Source organism: Rhea pennata, chromosome 5 (assembly GCF_028389875.1).
Source record: "Rhea pennata isolate bPtePen1 chromosome 5, bPtePen1.pri, whole genome shotgun sequence".
In the NCBI taxonomy this organism is placed as follows: Eukaryota; Metazoa; Chordata; class Aves; order Rheiformes; family Rheidae; genus Rhea; species Rhea pennata.
Window position 1 is genome coordinate 38,702,333 of NC_084667.1, and position 23,624 is coordinate 38,725,956.

At 37.9% G+C, this 23,624-nt stretch overlaps 1 protein-coding gene across 1 annotated transcript in view; it reads left to right on the forward strand.

Moving 5' to 3' along the window:
* TRPM5 (transient receptor potential cation channel subfamily M member 5) overlaps positions 1-23,624 on the forward strand; it is a 40,212-nt gene that overhangs the window by 9,035 nt on the left and 7,553 nt on the right. The window contains exons 5-18 of the mRNA XM_062575957.1: positions 120-184; positions 2,179-2,370; positions 3,671-3,773; positions 4,628-4,746; positions 5,405-5,755; positions 8,315-8,446; positions 9,597-9,720; positions 11,735-11,880; positions 12,686-12,798; positions 13,710-13,805; positions 16,275-16,533; positions 17,797-17,915; positions 18,369-18,501; positions 20,939-21,113. Of these exons, the coding sequence (XP_062431941.1) occupies positions 120-184; positions 2,179-2,370; positions 3,671-3,773; positions 4,628-4,746; positions 5,405-5,755; positions 8,315-8,446; positions 9,597-9,720; positions 11,735-11,880; positions 12,686-12,798; positions 13,710-13,805; positions 16,275-16,533; positions 17,797-17,915; positions 18,369-18,501; positions 20,939-21,113 (2,127 nt within the window). The remainder of the gene's footprint in view (positions 1-119; positions 185-2,178; positions 2,371-3,670; positions 3,774-4,627; positions 4,747-5,404; positions 5,756-8,314; positions 8,447-9,596; positions 9,721-11,734; positions 11,881-12,685; positions 12,799-13,709; positions 13,806-16,274; positions 16,534-17,796; positions 17,916-18,368; positions 18,502-20,938; positions 21,114-23,624) is intronic.

The following is a 23,624-nucleotide window of genomic DNA, read 5'->3' on the forward strand; positions in this document are numbered from 1 at the left end:
TCAAGTTCTGGTAGATACTGAAACAGCGCATAACAGGACAAATATTTCAGGTACACAGCAGAAACACAACAGTTTTGTGAAAGTTGTTAACTTTTCTTTTTTAATGATCTATTTCACAGGAACAGGGAGCATTGAGATCCCTGTGCTTTGCTTACTAGTAAATGGAGGACCAAACACACTTGGGGTAAGAAGCTGCTTGTAATGTTAGAAAAGAAAATTAGCTGTTGCAAAGTATCAAAGAATTGCTGTAAAATTGATGGATAAATACATGTATCAACACTTTACATAAAGCAAAAACTCAGACCTATATACTACTTACTTAAGATTTAAATTCTATTAATATTAAAGGTGCCAATATTTTTGAGAAATACTTCATTTTGAATAGGTGCTGCCAGGTCACTAATGCTTCCATTGCCAGCTGGTACAGTAGGAAGGAAGCTAGCTTCAAATCTAGTGAAATAAAACTACTGTGTTACTACTCAAGATCACGTACAAGAAGTTAATCATTCAGTGCTGTCCAGCAACAGTGAGACAGTTGTCTCTGTCACAGAGCTCTGAGGAAAGACAAAGCCAAGTTTGCTAGATCAGCCATTTGCAAACTGTAGCATCATAGTTTGACAGAGCAAATACCTTGTAGGATAGAAGATCCTTCAGAGTCATCTGCTACCACTCTGAACACTTTTCAGTGAGGGAACATTTTTGATCTATTTGAGCATTTCTACATCTTAAAGAACCTGTTGACTGGAACCTATTGCTGAGGAGACACTCTTTGATTTTTATTTTAACCTCTTCTGGTATTTTGTTGTGATACTTTGTTGCAGCCTGTGTGTCTGAATGGTATTTTGGGGGTAATTTTCTTAGATGAAGAGGAATACACTATAGTATAATTTCAAAGCCTTAAAGCACTGTAGAATATCTAATCGGACCTACAAACTGTAAAGGTAAAAAATTTCAGATAGTTATTTCCAAATTTGAGACCAGCTGCCTGTGTCTAAAGGAGAGCACCTTATCTTTAGGAAGGCATTTAACCTTTAAATAAAAGGTTCCATGTGACACGACTCTGCTACATAATCTGGTAATCTGTTTTCTTTTTTCAGAATAATGACTCATTTCTGGTAATATTTTCCAGTTTCAGTTTTCAGTCACTGCATCTTGTCATATCTTTGCCAGCTAGACTAAAACATCCCCTGGTATTAGAAATCTTCTTGCTATTTAAACTATAATGATGTCACCTCTTGACCTTTCCTTTTAGAGGCTAAATATGGCAGCAATTTCTATATCTTAGTTGTTGAAAATCACGTATCACAGCCTATTAATCTTCTTTCCAAAGTTCTAGAGTAACAAGGTGACTTGGAGACAAGGGGCTTGGAGACCAAAAATAACTGTCTGGAGCTAAGTTCGCATATGTGTGGGGAATAAATAGCTGATTGTGCTTTCTCAGAATTGCCATTTCTTAAAGACAAATTTGATAATAAATTTTACAGTCCTTGGTGTGTATTAAAAAAGAAAGCTTCAGCAAAAGAATCAACAGTGAGATCCTAAGCATCTCATCAGCTTCTTGCATTCCCCAAGAGTAAAAAAAAAAAAAAAAAAAAAAAAGTAGCAAATAGTCATTAGTGCAGTTACAATGCCTCTGCTTTCCTCCCTATCAACAAGCTGCCTTTGCTCTGCATAAGTAAGAGAATTAGCAGTGTTTAACTCTTTCAGTTGCTATGCTTCAACATGTTGTTTTCCATAGCCCAGTGCTGTATTCCCACAGGTAAATTTGAGAATTTCAGAACATTCAGTCAGGTTTAGTGAGCTAGAAAAGCCTTTTGAGAATTTCTGCCTGGTGCTCCTCTTTCACTTCATTATGCTGAACCATAGATTGCTGGGAGCGGGGATGGGGAAGAGAGGAACGGCAAGTTAGGGACTAATACATTTTAAGCATTTATGTTTGTCCAAATCGAGTTGCTTAGCTACTGAACACGTGTGTTGTGGAAAGCTGTATAGTCAGGGGCCTATACCTGGATGATCTGCTATGGAACTGGAGTAATCACAATAGTCTGGAGTCTAGACTAATGCCAGAGTGAATCTGGTTTAGGTAGACATGTATTCCTAGTTTGCAAGGAATCTTCTTCTTAATCAAAATTTTCCTGGAATATATGAATTCTAAAAATGTATTTTTTTAAACTACAGAGAATTTGCAGTGGTTTGGAAAATTCTGCTCCCTGGCTTATCTTAGCAGGATCTGGAGGCACAGCTGACATCTTAGCTGCATTCATGAATGAGCCACAGCTTATCACGCCAGAAGCTGTTGAAAAGCAATTTAGAGAGAAATTCCCTGCAGAAAACTTCTCCTGGAAGGACATTCTCCAATGGACAGCAACAGTGAGCTCATACGTTTGATAATTATATGCATTGTGTTCACAAGCCCTCTCCTACCATTACTAGCTTCAGTAGTCCATTCAGTACAGGTTTGCCAGGAATTGTCTCAAAAATTTTCCAGATACTCCAGTGCTCTAACACTAGTGCCATAGACCTATCTGACATTAAAATCAAATATTCAGTAGATCATATCAACTACTTTGTCCTAGTGATTGAGCTGAACACTTAGAGCTCTGTTCTCCCTCAATTATTTTCTCAAGTAACAGCCAGATCCCAGGAACCTCACAGTCCTTCTGTGGGATGTGAAGCATTATTCAGCCTTCACAGCTGTGGAGCTTCTGCAGCTGTGAAAGAAGAGACCTAATTCGTCATCTACAGCTGTTAAATGAAGTCTAATTGTGGATATACATGAATAAATTAACTTCTAAACAACATTCATTCCCATTTTCCAACTATTCCAAGTTCTCAGTGTTCCTCTTTAAAAAAAAGAAAACAGAAGAACAGATTTGTAGTATCCTCACCATTTCTTTTTAGGCACATTCACATTAACCCACTATGCATAAATGTTTAAGAAAAACTCCCACTTCTTTGGTATTGTCTTGATATCATTATATTGAAGAGCACTCTGTGCCTCTGAGACAGATGAAGTCCACCCAGCCTGACACACTACTCATTTCTTGCAGTCTCCACTGTAATTCTAACCACTTCTAATTCAATGAGGGAGAACTTTGGCAAATCATTGACACGAGGGGTTGAAAGGACATCTAGAAGCAATACCGTAAGATGCAAAGTCTTGGAGCAGCCACACTGTGAGAAAGGAAATTCAATAGAAGTGTAAGGAGAAAGAATATTGTATATATCAGTATTTAGTACCTTTAACTGAAAGAAGATTTAGAGGCCATGCTTTTAAATAAAAAACTCCAAGGGGAAAAGTTAAATGTCAAAATAGGAAAGAGTAAAACAGAACTAGTCTCATGCTAGCCCCAGGATGACTAAGAGTCAAATAAGAATAGAAAGTAGGAAACAATCTTGTAATTAAGACACTGGTCAGGTTCTCGGGATACCTGAGTTGATATTCCTAGCATCCTGCTATGTGATTTTGGACAAGACGGTTACTTGTTCCTTGCCTTAGGGCTCATTTACATATGAGAAACTAATAATGTTTGTCTTGCCAAATCTCAGTTTTACATTTAGAACATAAGTTATTTGGGACACTGTAAGTGTGATCTCCACTGGGATTTTAGTCATTAATGTATAGCAGTAGGACAATGAGTAAAACAATTCTTGTGTCAACTTCCATTAGATTCAGAATATTATTTCACAGCAACATCTTCTAACCCTGCACAACTTTGAGCAAGAAGATTCAGAAGAACTAGACACAGTCATTTTAAAAGCTTTGGTAAAAGGTAAGAACAATAAACGCAGCACAATGCAATATTTGTCTTATTTGATGACTTATACACCACAGATGTATTTTTGATGACCAGAGCAAGCTTGGTTGGCTGTTGGATCAGATTTAATTTCTGATGCAGAATTCTTATGCTTGCTCATTGACAAAGTAGCTGTGCCCGTTACCACAGCTCTTGTAACCTTGCGTCAAATTATTTATAATGTTTGCTTTTTAATTTACTGCTGTCCTATAGGACTATTTTAATAGCTCCTTGTTTCACTACTTGTTTCTCTTACTAGTAATAGAAGAAATAGAAACGTGCTGAAACAGTTATTCTGATTATAAGCCATTCTAAAAAGCATTTTAAAATAAGCCACAAATAGACCCAAACTGCTTTGGCTCCAGCAGCAGTCCCGTTCTCCTATAAAAAGCCTTCATTGTGTCTCCTGAAAAATGACTTCAGTTACTTTGCCATCCATTTCAGTTTATGTTGGACCAGACTAATTTTAGCATAGGGAAAAGACATTGCATAGCTAGTGTGCTAATTAAAATAAGACAAAAATAACAAGAGCCACCTCTTTCTGCAGAATAGGATCCCTCTTGAAAAACTACAGATGTTATAACTTAAAGTTTTAATACAGAGTTCTGCTAGCAAACAATATTTGAAAAATAAAATTAACTTGTGCTTAGATTCTGTTTCTTAAGTTAGGAGAACCAGAAATGATTGTGAAGGATTCCTGGATAAGTGACCCACAAATCTGAGATTCCTGAATAAGAGAGCTCATTTTGATAATCAGATTGCATACACCTTATGTTTGATTCAATACAGTGTTAAGTACTGTGTTTATTTGTATTTCTTATTTTTGGCAGCCTGTAAAAGCCACAGTCAGGAGGCCAAGGAGTATCTGGATGAATTGAAGCTGGCAGTGGCCTGGAATAGAGTAGACATAGCTAAGAGTGAAATATTCAATGGTGATGTGGAGTGGAAGGTACTAGATTTTATTGGTTTAAAGGACAATCGGTACATAATCCTTTTTTTTCAGGACATCATAGTACCTGAAGCATCTTGACAGAAAGCATCGGTTTTTCCTGCTTTCTCCAGTGAGAGATTAGGCAGTGGCAGTATGCTTCCTAATGCTGTTTGTCTTTCTGGAATCCCAACTGATAATGGCTAACAACAGAGGAATAATTCAGTGGCCATTGATGTCTCTCTTAAGCTCTTTGGGGCAAGTGCCGTTCTTGTTCTACTTTTGTACAGACCTTTAAAGTACTTATGTGCAAAGCTGAGTGTACAAAGTGAAATAAGCATGCAGATGTTACTATGGGAAGACGATCATAAGAATCTCACTCTTTCTAGCTGCCGTATACCCAGTGCAGTGGGTACCTGAGCATCACCACCATTCCTACAGCATGCTATTTGTATTAATATTTTTACATTAATGCTTACATAGATGTTTTCTCATAGAGAAAGGAGAAGAGGCCTACCCCTTTTCCTTGTTCCACTCTCGACCTGGTAGCAGGTCAAGGTAGCAACGTAGCAAGGTAGCAGGCAAAACATGCATTTCCTAATGCTAAAGGCTACCTCTCCTCCTCAGGTATCCATGATAACCCCCTAAAAAAACCCATTTTTTGTGTGTGTCAATACAGTCCTGTGACCTGGAGGAAATGATGATGGATGCTCTGGTCAATGACAAACCAGAATTCGTAAAATTATTTATTGACAACGGGGCCAACATGTCCGACTTCCTGACATATAGTCGGCTGCAGAGACTCTACTGTTCCATTTCTCAGAAGTGTCTCCTCTACAAACTTCTACTAAGGAAACATGAGGAGAGCAAGCTAACTTTGGCAGGGCTCACTGGTCAACAGCACAAGGAGCTGAGAGAGACATGCCCACTCTTCAGTCTCAGTGAGGTCTCTAGAGTTCTCAAGGATTTTCTCCATGATGCATGCAAAAGTTTCTATCAAGAGCTAAGACATGGAGGCAAGAAGAAATCTGTAAGTTACAACTCTCCATCACAGTCCTGCTCTTCTGTAATTTCTAATATAAAAAATTCTGACTTGGTCTAATCTTTGAAGGGAGGGAGCAGGGAGAGAAACAAAAATATGGGAAACAATTACTTCAGTTTCTCATTCCTCTTTTTTCAGCTCATTATTATTTCAGTTAAAGTGTTCTCATCTTTTTAATTTCAAAGCTAAAAAAGAAAACGAAACACTTTAAGATTTACATATTGTGATTTCTCTTTCTCCCCCTCTGCCATGCTTTTCCAGTGGGTTTTACTGTACTTTGAACTAGAGTTAAAAGATAGCTCCTGTTTCAGGACCTCTTGCAGAGAGGCCTGTCTTTCACACCCTTGTAGTGCAATTTCCGTATGTTGTTCCTCATTCCAACGCCTTACACATGCAGAACAGATTGAGCTTACTAGCCTGACCTGTGCAAGAATGGATTCTACAAAAGAAATACAGGGAGTATGAAGAGACAGATTTAGGGTAACTAGGATATACAAATAGTAGTCTGCAGTTCTCCAGTGGAACTTCAAGCAGACATACTTGAAAGACAGTATTTTCTAGGGAGTAGACAGAAGCAGGTGATGGCCATTTTCAGTCCCAGAACTGAGCCTACATTATTTCTGTAAACTAAACTCTGAAAATGATAACCTTTATGAGTAAAACTATTCATAGTATACATATTGTATAGGAGCAGACTGGATATTCAGTAACATGCAATGTATGGTAACTGCCTTTAGGTCAATTTAATCTTCCTATTGAGTGACATGATACACATCAAGAAATAAGAACAATTGAGTGAAGTGGCCTGGTTAAGCACCTTGACCAACACATGATAACAAGAATACGCAATAGGTACCACTATGGAATGTCTACAGTAAACTATCTGCATTTTTGCGGTATATTTTATCACTTTTGCATTTTGACAGGATATTTAACATAAAAACTCAGAAATACCAAAATTCTGTCAAGCATGTTTGAATTCACTTGTCCAAACTTATTTCCAGAGATGTACACAGAAGCTTGAATAAGGCCACAAGAGTTTTAGAGTAACTAAATAAGTAATCATGGTACCCATTAGCTATGATAAAAATCAGAGTGGTAAGGTTGGAAGGAACCTCTGGAGGTCATCTAGTCCATCCCTCAGCATAGCCCCACAGGGGGACTGAGCCCTTGACCTTGGCATTAGCAGCACAATGCTCTAACCAACTGTGCTAAACCTGCCCCCAGATAAATCTCTTCCAGATTCTAGTTTCCTTTCAAAACTCTTTGAACTCCAAAATAAATCACTACAGGAGAAATTCAATGACTTTTGCTTTAATAAAGCTTTGTTGAATAAATCAGTAGTACAAAAACCTGAAGTTTGACTCTGGGCAGGATTTCTTTTTTTTTTTTTTGCAGACGCAGACCATTTGGGGCAATAGTTTTGAAGTCAGTAAGCAGACTCCAGATTTACAAACTTTACAGAAATAAAAATCTGTCCCTAAAATCTCCCTGAAAGCCTGAAAATTCCCTTTGTGGAATTTGGCAGTAACTTAGCTAAAAGCAAGTGGTGTAAATAAGGCCCAATGCAGATATACGATCATACTGTCTACTAGCTCTTTTCCTTTAAAAGCTTCTTCCCACAGGTGCCACCAGTGGCCCAATCTCATTAACTTTTTTCAGGTTAGCATCTAGTGATTACACAGACTGCTCTAAGATGAATGAGACTTTTGAGATATCTCTGTTTCCTGCAAGGTTTTCAATGCAATTTAGTACATGGATTTTTTTTTTCATTTTTTATTGAGCAATTCAGTGCAAGTACCTTTGAACAGAAACCCGTAATTTAAGTAATTTTTAAAAATACCCTAATGAAAACTTGTTTTATAATCCATTCTTCCTGCTCTCCCCTCCCCCAGGTTGCTTTTAATTAACACAATGGATATAAAGGCATTTTAAGTACACTTAAAGCTCAGAACCTGACCTAAGTTGCCATACTTGCACTAGAGAGGTTTTTATTGTATGTTAAAGGAACAAGCAGTGTTCTACTTAAAACATTCCCTGCAGGAGGGAGAGATTTCTCAGAGGAAAGACTAAAAAGAGAGCATTGATGTGCTCTGTTCTTGTCATGTACAGGGCCTTGCTGAGACTTGTGTTTAAATAAAATGCCTTTTGTTCCCTTCCTCTGAAACCATGCCCTCTGTTGTAGTTAAGCAGAATCTGATGTAACTGAAGGCCAGCTCAGATTAGTTAATCACAGGTTTGTCTTGTATGATATTACACACTAGTGGTGAAACCCTGGCCTTAATAAAGTCAGTGAGAGCTTTGCCATTGACTTCAATGGAGTCATGATTTCATCCAGAATGTTCTCACACATATTGAGTTATATCAGGGATACAAGGGTCTTTTGATTCGGTACAGAATGAACTAATTACCTCTTAGTCCTAAAGGGAAAAAAAAAAAAAAAAGAATATGAAGTAGTTGGCAAGGCTGAAAAACTGTTTAGATCATGTCATTTGCATGGAAAAAAAACTGCAAAGCAAATTTTAATTTTTCAAAACCATGTTTCAGGATAAAACAAATACAAAGCGATTACCCAAGCCTTTGGATATGAACAAGAAAAGCCAAAATCCTTGGAGGGATTTATTTTTATGGGCAGTACTTCAGAACCGGCACAAGATGGCAAACTATTTCTGGGCTATGGTAAGCTTTGAGCTATAGCTGCTTCAGGTGAAGTATGGCATATATAGATGAGATTTTTTTGCTCAGCCTTGCAGTTAAGGTGACATATGCTTGGTTCTAAAATGGTAGATGTGGCATTTATAGGGCCTTTCATCTCAGAGTGGCTCATGCCAATAAGCACCAAAGGCCCTGACACAGAGGGAGGGCAGAGCTGCAGCAGGTGTAAATCAGCACGGCCTGAAGCTCTGCTGATTAACATCAGCTGCAGAGCTGAGCCATTGTCTTCCTTGCTGCTGATGACTCAGCTCTCAGCCTCAGATTTTTCTCTTCTGTAATAGCTCAATTGTTTATTTGGGTCTTAGGGTGGTCAGGAGGGGAGACACTGCAGTCATGTACCTTAGGCTTAAGTGCAGTATATGTAGAGAACACCAGTGGCAAAGTCTAAGGGGCTGAGCTTCAAACTGGCATAACTGGCACCTGCTTTGCATGCCTCCACAATCTCATCCATCTGCAGAGCAATGCCATAGCTTCCCTCTCCTCTCCTTCCCCTCAGCAAAGGCCAGAGGCTGCTTAAAGCTCCATCTGTGAGCTTCCAGCCAGCTGCATCTGGCACGGCAAGGGGCATGGGAAGTGAGATAAACTGCAGCATGGTCTTCAGCCAGTGTGTGTGGACACATCTGTACCTTGCACAGTCTTGTATTTAACACAGCCCTACCACTAGAAGGCATGTTTCTCAGCTGTGCACTGTTGTTACACCTCTGCCAGATATGTTCTCTCCTTTCCCATATGTCTTTACACAACCGTGCTCAAGAGATCTACAATCTGTGAGTGTTTTGCTCTATTTCCACAGGCCCTTTTCTACTCTCACTCCTTGACCACTACCTAAAATCAGGTCCTTCTAACGTGAATTGTAAGCAGAATGCCCAGCATTCTCCAGCCTTGCATAAAAGAGAACTACAATAAGTGATTTGACTCTCTGATATCACCAAAGCTATCATTTTGATCAGTGTTTTAAACTTTCCAGTCTGCATTTGAGGGAAGTTTTTTTTGTAAGAGGAGAAATGCGTAAATATTTTTGGTTAGCTGCATTCACTAGTGAAGCCTTCACCAGATCAGAAGCGCCCTCCTGTGTATGGTAACACCAGCCCCTGCCCCGCTTTCAACTTTACAGGGTCAGGAGGGCGTAGCTTCAGCTCTGGCAGCCTGCAAGATCCTTAAAGAAATGTCCCGCCTGGAGATGGAGACTGAAGTAGCACATATAATGAAAGAGGCCAAATATGAGCAGCTCGCTGTTGGTAAGTAACAGCAGCTTTTTAATAACATCAAAAATTTAAGAGGTGACGACCATTGGAAGGAAAGCAAATGAAAAAAAATCCTCTTCAAGTTGTAAAAGGATGACTGTCATGAATAATTTAACACTCTTGCCACACAGCCAATTCCAAACTTTCAAATACCACAGAAGTAGGACTTAAGAAATCAAACTCCACATGCTGATTTGGGGGGAGGCAGGGGGGTCATCTAACGCTAGGCCCTGGTATGCATGGAAGAAACTGCATGTTAGTATTTTAAGTTTTTGGTCTTAAAAAAAAAAGTATTAAAATGATGGGCAAGACAGAATAATCAAAATACTTCTAGGCTCAACACTGTTTTTCCCACACTATTAAGCTTATTCTGTAACAGCGATTATTCCGTAACAGTGATTAGAGCAACAAATTTTAAGGCTTGTCTTCACTGCTAAAGATAATTCAAGATTATCTCACCCAAAGGAGGGCTAGCTGCACTTCGAATCTGCAAAACCCCTAATTGAGACTCACTGGCTTGGCAGCAGACAAGCTGCTCCTCTCTGCAGCACCAGACATTCAGACAGCAGCAGCACTGAAACAGCAAGCCCTCCCAACTTTGCTCAGTGTGAAAACAGATGTTTGCGTATGAGTTTTTCTGCTAAACTGACATCAGGTCCAATTTGTACCTCCAAGTAACAGTGCAGTGAACAGAAGACATTAGAATACACCACATGTGGAAATGCAGAGGCTACTTCTGTCCCCTTACACCTAATATACCAAGCTGCTGAAGGCTCATGCAGACTTTGCTATGTTACTTATACACATTCTTTTTCCCCCCCTTCTCACAATGCCATTATTATTTGTGAACTGTAAGAGTCAGGTTCTATTATAAACATAGGGCCCTAGTAATTTAGTCATGGAATTACAGGGCTTAATCGAACACCCAGAAGCCTGCTCCTTGGCTTCAGTAAGCATTAAATCAGATCCTCAGTTTCCATTTCTGGCCTGGTTAACTCTGTCAATATTAGTTAGAGAGAGCATTCTTTAGAAATGACAAATACCATTGTCAACTGCAATAGAAATCTGTGTATTAGCCTTTTGAAAGTGATTCTGATCCTTTCCTCATTCATCACAGTGCAACAACGTCAATTGGACGAGGAAAGATATTGAGATGATTGAGTGAATCAGCACAATGAAACAAACTGACAGAAGAAATTAGATCTAATCTAATGATCAAACCTTGACTTTTTGGCATACTGTTCATCTCAATTTCTGAGCTCTGCCACCAGCTTTTCTTGAAATAGAAGAACTATGACACAGCACTCTACAAAGTCTAACATTATTTTATGTCTACCATCTATGACTTAAAAACAGGTATTTGTTGGCTACAAGCCAAAGCAGAACTGCTCCTTTTGTTTAATCTATTCAGGCAAATGAGGGCAGCTTGGCAACTCATACTTCAAAGTTTAGGGGAATCTCCCAAGAGATTTGGGTTTTGCCTAAAACTGCACATGAGGCAGCTGCAAAAGAGGGACTGTAACATATTGATGTGTTACCTGTAGAAGAATGAGAAGGAAATACTTCATAGTAGGAGGGCAAAAAAGGTGTTAAAGAGTCCCAGAGTTGAGAAGGAAACAGATAGGAGGAGGTGAGAGGGAGGTAGAGATTCACTCCATACCTTTCTGTAAATAGTGAGAATTTAAAAATTGCTACAATTCCAGTGATTCTTTTACCTAGGCAAGTCTATTTTATCTGCCTTCTGCCCCAACACACATACTCACATGCATAAAGCAGTATCAAGTTATTCTTGTGTCCAGAATGATTCGTCTTTCCCTCTCTCTTCCTCCTAGCTTTCTCAGGCTCTTTTCAAGTAACTGCAGACTTACAGAATTCTCCAGGAGAGCAAGCAGCATCTGGCAATGCTCTGGCTTAGGTGCCACCATATTGTGCCCTACACACACTCCTCTCGTCTTACATTCATCTTCCCTGACAAGATCCATTTGTCTATATTTCTTTCATTTGGCAGAACTGTTTAGTGAATGCTATCGCAACAGTGAGGAGAGAGCGTTTGCTCTATTGGTAAGGAAAAATCAATATTGGAGCAAAACCACCTGTCTTCAGCTGGCTGCAGAAGCAGACGCAAAGTCTTTCTTTGCACATGATGGTGTCCAGGTAAGCTCCACAGATGCTTCCCTCACCACCTGCACCCCCAGGACTTTGAAGCTCAATGTTGGACACACAAGAGGGTAGGCACAACAACTGAACAACCCCATGAAACTCATTCCCCTCAGAGACATTCTTCTGAGAAGGTATTCTTTCCTCTCCCTTGTACCAGGCGAAGAGGACATTCTGCTGCCCCCTTCACAAACCAGCACAGTTCCCCCTTTCCCCTCCCTTCCATGCAGCTAGCGCTGAGACAAGTGCACTGAGAAAAAGATACAATCCTCCTACCATCCTGTGCTTTTTCTCCTTCCTTGCTCACGGAGAAGCATCAGAAAGCACTTTAAATTTGCCTTAGGCATAATGAAGCTGCTCCAAAATGTTAGGTAAGTCCTTTACAGAGCTCACTGATAAAAAGTTAAATCCAGTTACTATTCAGCCTTGCCCCCATATCCTGAGATCTATCCACATTCACAGAACTAAATTAAGAGTGGTGGTGCTTTCGAATCTGAATGGCTGGTAGTAGATGAATACTATTTCTCAGCAGTAAAGATGATGCTTAATTCTACTTGAATTGTTGTTCTTTCCACTGTCCTCTCCTAACTTTTTGTATACACACTTAAAAAAAAAAAAAAAAAAAAAAAAAAAAGGATTCTCAGAGTACCTGTTTGCTCTGAAGGTGCACCTGCTGTCTAGGTTTTCAGAGCACTACTTGGTCTTCATGTCTTCAGAGCCACAGAACATACCTGTATTTGAGCTGTGTGTGTGTTTTTGTGGTGTCAAAGTCATCTCTGCATTCTGTTTTCTTGACTTTCAGGCCTTTCTGACAAAAATATGGTGGGGAGACATGTCTACAAGCACACAGATCTTGAAGTTAATCTGTGGATTCTGGTGTCCTCTCCTAATCTACACAAATTTAATAGCATTCAGGTACAAACCTAAACATTTAGGTGTAAAAGATGACTAAAGGAAGAAAAATAAGTCATGAAATGCCCAACCTCAAAATTTCACATGTAAGTCATGAAAATCATAAAATCACCTCTGAGGGTGAAAAGGAGGCTTGTACAACTATTAACCAAGTCATTTTTATATGAGACTTAGTGATTTGTGCATCCTGGACTAGTACTATTCTAATGCTTAAAACATGAACGCTACCACAGTTTCATGCAGATCATTTCCATTGTGTCTAGTCTAAAAAAAAAAAGCCTGTTGGAATTCTGTCAGCTTTAGCACCCTCTGCTTCTAGATTTCAAGATGCCTGGTTCAAAGCTCAGTACCTTACCTTAGCAAGGAAAACAACCAATTATCAGCCAGAAGCCTTTGAAAACCATGAGTTGGACTTAAAAAAAACACAGGATTGACATGAAATCCATTAAGATTTCGAAATTTAATATCCTATGAGATATCTTTGTTAGACTTCTACAGGCACAGCCTTTGGAGTTCATACTTTCCTGCTTTCATTACAATGAAGTTGACTAGAATCTTAGTTTTTTTTTTTTTTTTTAAAAAGAAAGAGCATATTAGACAGGGTTGCATCCAGGTGGGCCTTGAATATCTCCAGAGAAGGAGACTCCACAACCTCTCTGGGCGACCTGTTCCAGGGCTCTGTTACTCTCACAGGGAAGAAATTCCCCCTCATGGTCAGGCGGAACTTCCTGTGGTTCAGTTTTTGCCCATTGCCTCTTGTCCTGTCACATGGGATGTGAATTTTGTTTATTTGATTGCTTCTCAACAGAGCAAGTCCAGGACAAGTACACGCAAACAGTTCTGTATGAATGCAAGTTCAATAGTAAAGAATTGCTACCCATCATCTTTCAGCTAATGAGACTATTTCCTTACAGGGAAGAAAAACAATCAAAGAATGAAACAGAGCCATTTAGAGAGCTGGACAGTTCGGATACAGAGAGGACCTTGTTATTTGCCAGGGAAGAAGATAAGTAAGTTTAAAACAATCAATCAACATAACTTCTGTGGGGAAAAAAAGAAAGAAAGAAAGAAAAAAAAAAAGAAATACAGGGCACTTCTTCAGGATTAGCAACCAGCTAATGATTTAAGGAGCAGTTGAAGAACTCAAGGTCTCTTGAGAAAAAGTGCTGTGCCATCTGATTACTGTTGTTACTCTGTAAAAGGAATATAGATGGTAAACAGGATTATAGCACCATTTTTTAGAGAGATGCAACTTTACTTGGTCTGAACAGGTCATTTCTACAAAAAAAGGAATCTGGTTATTATCTAGGGACTCAGAAGTCATTTTCTGACATTTCTTTCAACTGCTGATGGCTGATACACTTTGAATTTAAGATCTAACCCACTACAGGATTACTGAATTGTGCAGAAAGAAGGTACTCAGATAAACCTTATATTGAGTCTATCACTCCGTATCTTCATATGAAGGCTGCACCAGAAATAATATTTGTAAACAGCAGCACCTGGGAATTTTATGTTAAGCCAGTTTCCCACCATGCTAGTGCTCTTCATGTGTATTTTAAAAGATAGGCCCTGAGGAATCTGAAGTACAGCAACAGATTTATGAGTTAGAGGGAACGTTACAGAAAGAGAGAACTGAGCGCAGAGACTGTCACTTGCTCATGTTCATTCACAGATCTGTGATTCAAAATTCCTAAATTTCATCCTATAACCCTACCATACATGTCAGCAAGAATTGGAAGGTCACAAAGTTTTAAGTTAGAACAGGAAGACTTTTGATTGGCATAAAACTCTCTTAATGACTAACAAGTGCTAAATAGCCACTTGAATTAAACATGTACTTTTCAATGATTTAAAGAGGTTCCTACTGAAATATTTGAACAGTATCAGGATAGTATCATCCACAGTACAGAGTGCTGGATCAAGCTAGAGTTACTACATTCCGTTTTACACTCTGGTTTTTAACTGATAGTATGTCAGAGAAAATCATTAGTTTGTCTCTCTCCTTCCCTAACCTATAAAATAGGTGTAAGAGCATCTGCCTCGTGGGGGCTATTTGTAAATAATGTCATAAACCACATCTCATTTCAGGGTATGAAAGCATTTTAAGGCTCTTGGTCAGTATTTTCTGTGTTCCACTTGCTATTATTTTCAGAGATTTATTTTAGCAAAGGGCCTCTCTCCCTCTGAGTTGTAGTTTGCCTTCTGAATCTGACAGTAAAGCTGCAGTTACCTGTTCATGATATTAGTCTGTTACTGTGGGAATGCTTCTGATGCTATCATAAATTGAGAAGTAGTGGAGAATCAAGCACAGAGAAGAGGCTGGCTGTTGGGGAAACTGTTCTTTATAACAAATATAGTTAATCATTAGCAAGAATATGAAGGGAAAATTAAAACTTGTAAAGAGTCATTGCTTTATTTTTTTGTGAAAACATACCCTAGAGCGCACATCCTTTCTTAGAGAGCACACCTTTCAGTGTTAGGATCACAAAATTAAAGATCCAATAACATTCTTAGCTTACACAACCAAACAGTTTACATGGAAACAAAGCCTAAACTAAGATCAGATTGCTTCCAAATTGAGGGAGCTCGCATGTTCTGCACAGGATAACTTCCATTTCCGGTAGATAGCACTTCTAATTCTGGAAGTGCTGCAAAACCTGCTGCAGATGTACAGGCCAAATTTCCTTTCAGTTACCAAAATAATTGTGGAATTCCAGGATAGTCAAATACTACATTAATGAATAATTAATGAGCTCAACTTTTAGTAAAAAGGCTTCTACAGTACTTTTTTTTTTTTTTTTTTTTTTTTTTTTTTTTTTGCAATTTACTGTAACTTAACCATAAAGGGCAGAATTGCAATGCTAATAACTGTGTCAAAGACTAAAGCATTCCTTCAGTAGTTCTTACAGGTTTCAGCAAGGCTAATCAAGAAATACATACTTAATGTGATCCAACACCTTTCATTCTGGGTCTAAAGAGGAACGCTTTGAAGTTATAGCAACAACAACGATCTCTGTGGACATGTTACAAGAAGCATTTAGAACCAAAATAACATTTAGTACCAAAATAATTTCAGGAACTGACTTGCAAACTTAAGCTGGCAATTTGTTTTTCTTGCCTGTTATTTTGGATGATAAAAAGCAATTAACTAGATTCTCCCCTCTCCTTGTATACTTGCACAGTGTTTGTACTACATGCAGGAACACACAGAAGTTATAAATCAAAGTAACAGAACAAAACTGAAACGACAAGAACATACATTTAAGCCAGATATGATTTTGTTTTACAAAAATATTTTTGACTAGAAATATTTGTACTATAGTTATGTGATCTCTCTGACTTCTGCAGCCTTCCTTTACACCCCCACCGGTATCTGCCTGTTACTATAAGAAGCACTATATTGAATAATACTGGGCCTGCTTCCATAAACTAGTTTTAGAAAATTGTCACCAAACTATATTCTTTTTGTTTTCCAGAGGAAATGGTAAATCAGAAAAGCAGAACCCTTCTGAAAACATAGCACGGGCAACATTCATGTTTATTCGTTGGAAAAAATTCTGGAGTGCCCCTGTAACTGTGTTTATGGGCAATGTTGTGATGTACTTTGCTTTTCTGTTTCTATTTACTTATGTCCTTCTACTGGACTTTAAACCACCTCTACCAGAGGGTCCATCAAATAAAGAAATTATACTTTACTTCTGGGTTTTTACCCTCGTCTTGGAAGAAATCCGACAGGTCAGTAACATAATATATATTGCAGCAGTAACACAGTAAACCTTGAGGTAATATTTTGAGTAGGTTTATAATCTGTGTAATCGCATAGACTACAGTATACTGAGTGTCAGGAGCAGTTTTGCCCAGAAGAGCACCACAGAACTTACATTATTCAAAATGCCTCCACTCACCTCTCCCACAACAAGCTCTTTCTCCACCTCTCTTTTCTATCCTGCTCTGGCTGTAGTCAATAGTCAAATGGGCTACTAAGATTCAGACATCCTTTACTTTGCCATGTATGTCTAATTTTCCCCCTCAGAATCAGGTCCTCCCACCACAATTAAAATAACCTGGAACTTATCTTCTGCACCTGGAAGTACCCACATCCTTTGAGGAGAATCATCCCCTACTAGGGCTATTAAAAAAATAAAAAAGAGGAGTTGATGAATTCAGACTACTTGTATTTTTCCTGAAATGCTTCCCAACTTAAAACATAAATGGATCTTTTATATTTGTGGGGGAAGGACTATGTTTAGGATTTCTTCATTACTCTTTCAGTGATTGGTTTTGGAATGGCCTCAGTTCAGCTATTGAAATCATGTGTGAGTGGTACCATTGTACATTGCCAGCCATAGGTGCATAGAACTATTTGTCCTCTTTAGGCTAAAAAGCAGTTATAAACATCTATTCTGTAAGAACAAACAGGTGTTCTTTATTTAAGCAATGGGGACAGTGTCAGGGATCTCACTTTGTTACAAATTATTTTAAATTTTGCAGGAAGACTGTAAACAGAAGCAGAGGAAAAACATCTAGATCAAGAACACTTCATTATAAACCTGTAAAACATGAAGGATGCCAAGCTGAAACCCAAATAAGATAGCTCTTTGTCTAAATCCTCAAATGTGCACTCATTGACAATTCAAGTATATGGATGCTGAATTTGTATGTACTGTTTAGACAGCAGTGCCTAGAAACTGAACTCTTTTTTGAGTTTTTTTTTTCCACATAGCCAAATGTCTGAAAAAAATTTTAAGTCAAACCTGAAAATTCATAAGGTTAATATTACAAGACTAAAAATAAGCTTGGATTTTTTTTCTTTTTCACCCAACTGGATTTTAAGACAAAAAGCTGAGCTCATGGTTTCAAGCTTTTTTTTTCAGTTACACTAAAAATTTGGTTTTGCTCTTTACCAGGAAACAGATAAAGAGAATGGGGAGTATGTTAAAACAATGAAATAGTGAAATGTGAAATAGAACAATAATGACGATCATTTCTCTTTTACAGAGTTTCTTTACAAATAAAGACACAAATTTAATGAAAAAATTTAAACTGTATATTGAGGATAACTGGAATAAATGTGATATAGTGACCATCTTCCTCTTCATAATTGGAGTGACCTGTCGGTATGTATCTGTTCCATGTGATGCAGTCAGCATCAGTAGCATGGGTTACATATCGCGGTTGATAGATTCTCAATGTGCACCTGAGGACAGGCTATGGCATTTACTTGCACAAATTTTGAGTTTCTGCAGTGAAAAACCTCTAAATTTCTGTTGAACCATAGATATTGTTCCAGAGACCACAAAAAAGTCTTACTGGTATATTTGAACAGTTGTATGGAGAAGTATGCCTTTTTCTCTTCTTTTTTGAATTCACATTTAGTCAACAGTATAATATCCTCTTTTTTAATGTCTCATTGCTTTTCATAGCTGTGATGACTGTGACTCATGTAGCCACAACCCTGAAGTTATCTGCCCTTTCCTAACTAGGCTATGCATGGAAATTGAGTGTAATTGAGAAAAGACTTCTTAGCAATATTTGCTGAGATTTGATATTTCGTTTGATGTGTTTTGCAGGATGCTGAACTCAACTTTTCAAGCTGGCCGTACAATACTTGCCATTGATTTCATGGTGTTTACACTTAGACTTATACATATTTTTGCCATTCACAAACAACTTGGACCAAAGATCATAATTGTGGAAAGGATGGTAAGTGTGTAGTCTCTCACAGATAAATACTTGTGCTTCTAAAAAACAAAGAGCGGAAAATCTATTCTTCGCCCTTACAAAGGAAATCAATTTATAGTTTTTTTATTTTTACATTTTTAAGCTTGAAATTTTGCATATACTGCATTATTTATTACTAGCAATAGCTATGATAAGCTCAATATAGATCCTACCAAAGAGCTCTGCAATGTAATAATTTGGGCCAGATTTACTATTACTTATACCTTACATAATCATTAGCCTCCAGATCTGGCAAATCAGGGCTACAGGGGCTTTGGCTTATGCACTGCTCTTCCTCCTACTTCAGAAGCTGTGTGCATCTGTCTGAGCTGTGTCCAAACGACAACCATTTACTGAAGGACAAGCCATTTACTCGCACACACTATTGCACTAGGTGAAACAGACTACATTATTTGCAAGGAACATGAAAAAAAATCTATGAAGATAGCCTAGTTCAGTTTCTGAGATAGTTATAGGTTGCCTGCAGGAGTTGTTCTCATTTGTATTTTGTAACCATAAGTTATTACGAAAACATCTTAGTGCTTTGTGAGCATGTATTGGAAGATGTTGATAAAAGATTTTTATTTCTTACTGCACTCTTGAAGGAAATGAGACATTAGGACTATGGTTATTATGCTTGTGTATGTATCAGTACATTCAAGTAGCTTTTTATTTAGGCATGTTAATCCTCTAGGACAATTAGCTCATGTAACTGATTAATAGGAGCTCATCTAATTGCAAATGCTATCATGGAATCTACAAATATTTGAGTTGTGACTCACAGGAGAGCTTTACAGTCTAAACAAGCCTATACATTGAATAAACGCATCTACTAAGCTGTTTGGTTCTGTCTACAAATACTGTAACTGGAACTCTGACATTTGTTTGGAGAAGTAAAAGCAAAATAGTAAATAAATATTTGTTCTTGTACATTAGCTAACCTATAATAGCAGTAGATTTTACCGTAAGAAAGCAAGTCAAATCTACAGTTCCTAACTCCTCCTGGCTCGGTATCAAGCTAAACCAGGTCCCTGAACAAATATGGTTATGTGACTTCTATGTTTGCATCAAAAGTCATATGAGACAACACAGAGATTAAGATGCAAGTAAGAACAAAAAAAGCAGCCTAGACAAAACCATAAAATGGGACCTTTTATCTTCCCCTCATCCAAGCCAACATAATGCAACATGATTGAACCTTACATCAAAGGAAAGAACTACAGTGAAATTTACTTTGGCAAATGATATTTCTTTGAAAGGTTCATCATGGGGGGTTCAAATGAGATCATTTTGCTTGAATGGACAATGTCACCTTGCTTCTCTCTTGCTGTCTTTCTCCGTCTTAACCTTGCTAAAGAATTGCTGAAACAACTTTGGTGGCAGCTCAAATGGGATACCAGTTAAAGGAGTTTGCAAAGAGACTGCAGGCTGGAAAAGAAATATTTCCAGATTTGCCACTGCTCTCTCTTGTGACCCTATTACGTACCTGCAGGACTGCCAAATTTGAAAACATCATCTGGGAAACAAAGCAAATTGATGGAAGTTAGAGATACACCCACTCTCTCTTTTTTTCCTGGCTTAGATACCATGTTACTAAATGGAACTTCAAGTAACCTCCTGAGGACTGAAATATCTATGCTCTGGGATAACTGCACCATCAGATAATGTAATTGATCTAATCTACAGTCACTAATGAACTCTGCCAAATTAGATGGGAAGAGGATGAATTGTTCCTCTTCCACTGGGAGAAAATTATTGCACTTGAAATATATATTTTCTGAGTAAGTGTTTTAGGATTCAATTACTTCTGTTTCTGTAGAGAAACACAATATTTAAAAGCAGGATGTCCTGAAAACAATCCCCCAAATGCATTACTTGGCTCGGAAACCTAAGAAAGAAGCTACCTGATCCTTGCAGTCTTCAGTGTCTGCTCTAACAGGGGATCGGAATTTATCAATGAGCAGTGTCATCTGGAATTTGCCGTTGTAGCAGAACTCTTGTAATTCACAGTAAAACAGTCAATGGTCTTGTGAGATCTCACAGAAAATCTGCATTTTCTGTGACTGTAGACTAAGATTCACTCTTTCATAAGATTCACTCATCACTAAAAGGTTAAATAACTCTCATTTTTAAATGCTAGATGACTGAAAAGCATTTAAAAGTTTAAATTAAAACATGCCTTTATCTAAAAGACCTAGCAAAGAAAAATGCTGATTATAGAGCAAGAACTATATGGTAGCAGTGAAGTCAAGAAATATTGTGCACAGAATGGTATCCTATCCCATCTGCTGGATTCTAAATAGGCTTGTAAAGAAATAGAATTATTTGAGCAGTTTTTGTTTGGAAAGACTGCTATTCTTTGGTTACTCTATTACAGTCACATCTTCCCTTTTTTTCCCCCCTCCCACCTCTGTTTCAGATGAAGGATGTTTTCTTCTTTCTGTTTTTCTTGAGTGTGTGGCTCATTGCCTATGGTGTGACAACTCAAGCTCTGCTTCATCCTGATGACGGCCGAGTGGAATGGATATTCAGACGGGTGCTTTATCGTCCTTACCTTCAGATATTTGGCCAGATTCCACTGGATGAAATAGACAGTGAGAACATTTCCCCCCCCCCCCCCAACTAGGCCATTCCATTTTAGAATGCAGACTTCCAATCAGGACACTGAATTCCTTCCCACTATTGTCTTTTTTTCTTTTCTTTTTTTAAAAAAACTCTGTCCTCCAGACCAAAGCTTTCACATTACAATGATATGACAATTTTTATTTTTCTTTTCCACTGAGAGATAATATACAGCATAGAATTACATTAGAGCAGCAGCACTGGGTCTGTTTAAGCAAACTGTTGAAAGAAACAGTCACACAGGATTTGTAGTTTTAGAGGTCGGCATACTTTGTTTCACTTAAATCCATTTCTGGTCAACTTAACCTAGACCTGAATAAGCCTTCTGTAAACTGAAATAATAGGACCTATATACATTTTGGCAGCAGTTTAACATAACAGTGTTAACGCAGTACAGCTCTGCCTGCAAGCAAACACTTGTATTTTAAAATAAGTATTTCTCTGGAGTCTTTACTTTGAAAGTAAAGCTGACCAAATTAAATAAAGCTAGTAATTGCTATGTGACACATTTCAAACAAAACAAAAATAATCGTAAGACATGGAAATATTAGCCATAAAGGTTTAGAGGTGACATTTCTGATAGAAAAGTTGGAAAATACAGAAGCCATTTCCCACAGAACAGCATGATATAATTGATAATATTGATGTATCTGATACAATGCCACAGAATCTAACCACAGTAATTGTACTACATGTCAGTGACAATATTGAAATGGAGCCTAAACTTGAAGTAATATAGATGGAACCAGAAAATCCCATAGACAGGAGCAAAAACTGGAAAGCATTCTTTCATGTTCACTCTGCTTAATAAGAAAGAGTATATGCCTTAGAAAAAAAACAAAAAAAAAAAAAAAAAAAAAAAAGACTGAATAGGCAAGAGAGCAGGGGTGGGATGCTCACCTGGACAAATAACTGGCTAAAAGATAAGAAAGAAATTGAATGAAGTGGACAACTTCTAGGAGGGAGCAACTTAAGTCAGTAAAGACTGGAGCTGATACCTAAGCATTGCAGAATACCTTCATGAATGATAAAATATCAAACAGAATTCAGTGTAGAAAAATATAAAGTAATGCACATGGTGAAAGCAGTCCCAACTGTGGTGAGCTTTGAGATAATGCTCCCACTAAAGAAAAAGATTGTGGAGTTGTAATAGATGTAATCACTCAGTGGTGGTGGTGGGAACCAAAGGAATCATTAGAAGAAAATATCTTTGTGCTACTCTGTAAATATGTGGATTTAATCTATGACATGACAGAATTTCTAGGAAAAAAAGAATTTTAAACAATCCTCTGAAGGCCAGAAGGAAAGATTGAGATGAATGATGTGAATAAAGCAAATAAAGAATAATTTTCAACTTTCCACTGTTAAAGTAGAAAAGGATTTCAGATGAAACAAAAGAGTATAATTTTTCACACTCATAATTAAGTGGTGGCCACTTCTATATGGTGCTTTGAATGGTAAAAATTTATATGGGAGTCAGAAATCAGTTCGATGAATTCGTGGAGGAACACCCCTTTCTCTTCCATGTAAATATATCACTACTGCCTGGGCAACTCCTTTGCCCATAAATTACTGGACCTGGAAGAATGTCCCAGGGAAATGTCAGTATGTGCTTTTCCTGTTCTTACATGCAGCTTTATGAATGTGCTATGGCCATAGATGGAGACAGGATACAGGGCTAGGTGGACCTCTAGTCTGACTCAGTGCCACTATTCTTACAAAGCTCAACCGATAGCTCAGATGTACAAAGTAGGTTTTAAAATTTGGAATGAGGAATCCCATTCCTCGCTCCTAATGTGTTTTCTCCTGTAAATTCTCCTCCAAGTATGTAAAGTCCTGGAGGTCTGAATTGTCCTACTAAAGTTGCAAACTTCTTGCACACTAAAGCAATGTCTCTTCATGTATACAACCTGAATATGTGCATTTTCATAAAACTAAAGACATGGATATTAGTTCACATAAATGATCTTTCAACTGCAAGAATTAGCTCAGTAGTCAGAGAACTGTCCTCTTCATTTTAAAAGAGCCATGCATTTAAAATCCTGCTGCTAATCATAAGCAAGGTCAGTGTGAAGTTACGTGTTACCACAATATTGGGCTTGAATTCTAATAATTGTAAAATATTCAGAATAAAAATGTGCTGCTGACTATATACAGCCAAGATTAGATTTCATGTTAGTAAACAGTATCATCATTGTCCTTGGTTTGTATCTTAGCAGAAAAGGCATTAAATATTTGCATCCATTTATGTCATTAGTTCTTATTACGAGATGACATGTTTAGAGATATTAATTCAGCTTTTCTTTGCATTTTATTTTTACTGCTATGAAATGCAGTACCTCAAACCCCAGGAACAGTTTGTAATTCTTACCGTTCTTTGTTGAAAGTACAAGATTTTGTTCATCGAAATACAAAGGTATTGTCACCACTCTAATAAACACATGGGGTGGTAGGATATGTCAAAACCATTGTTGTATTTCCCC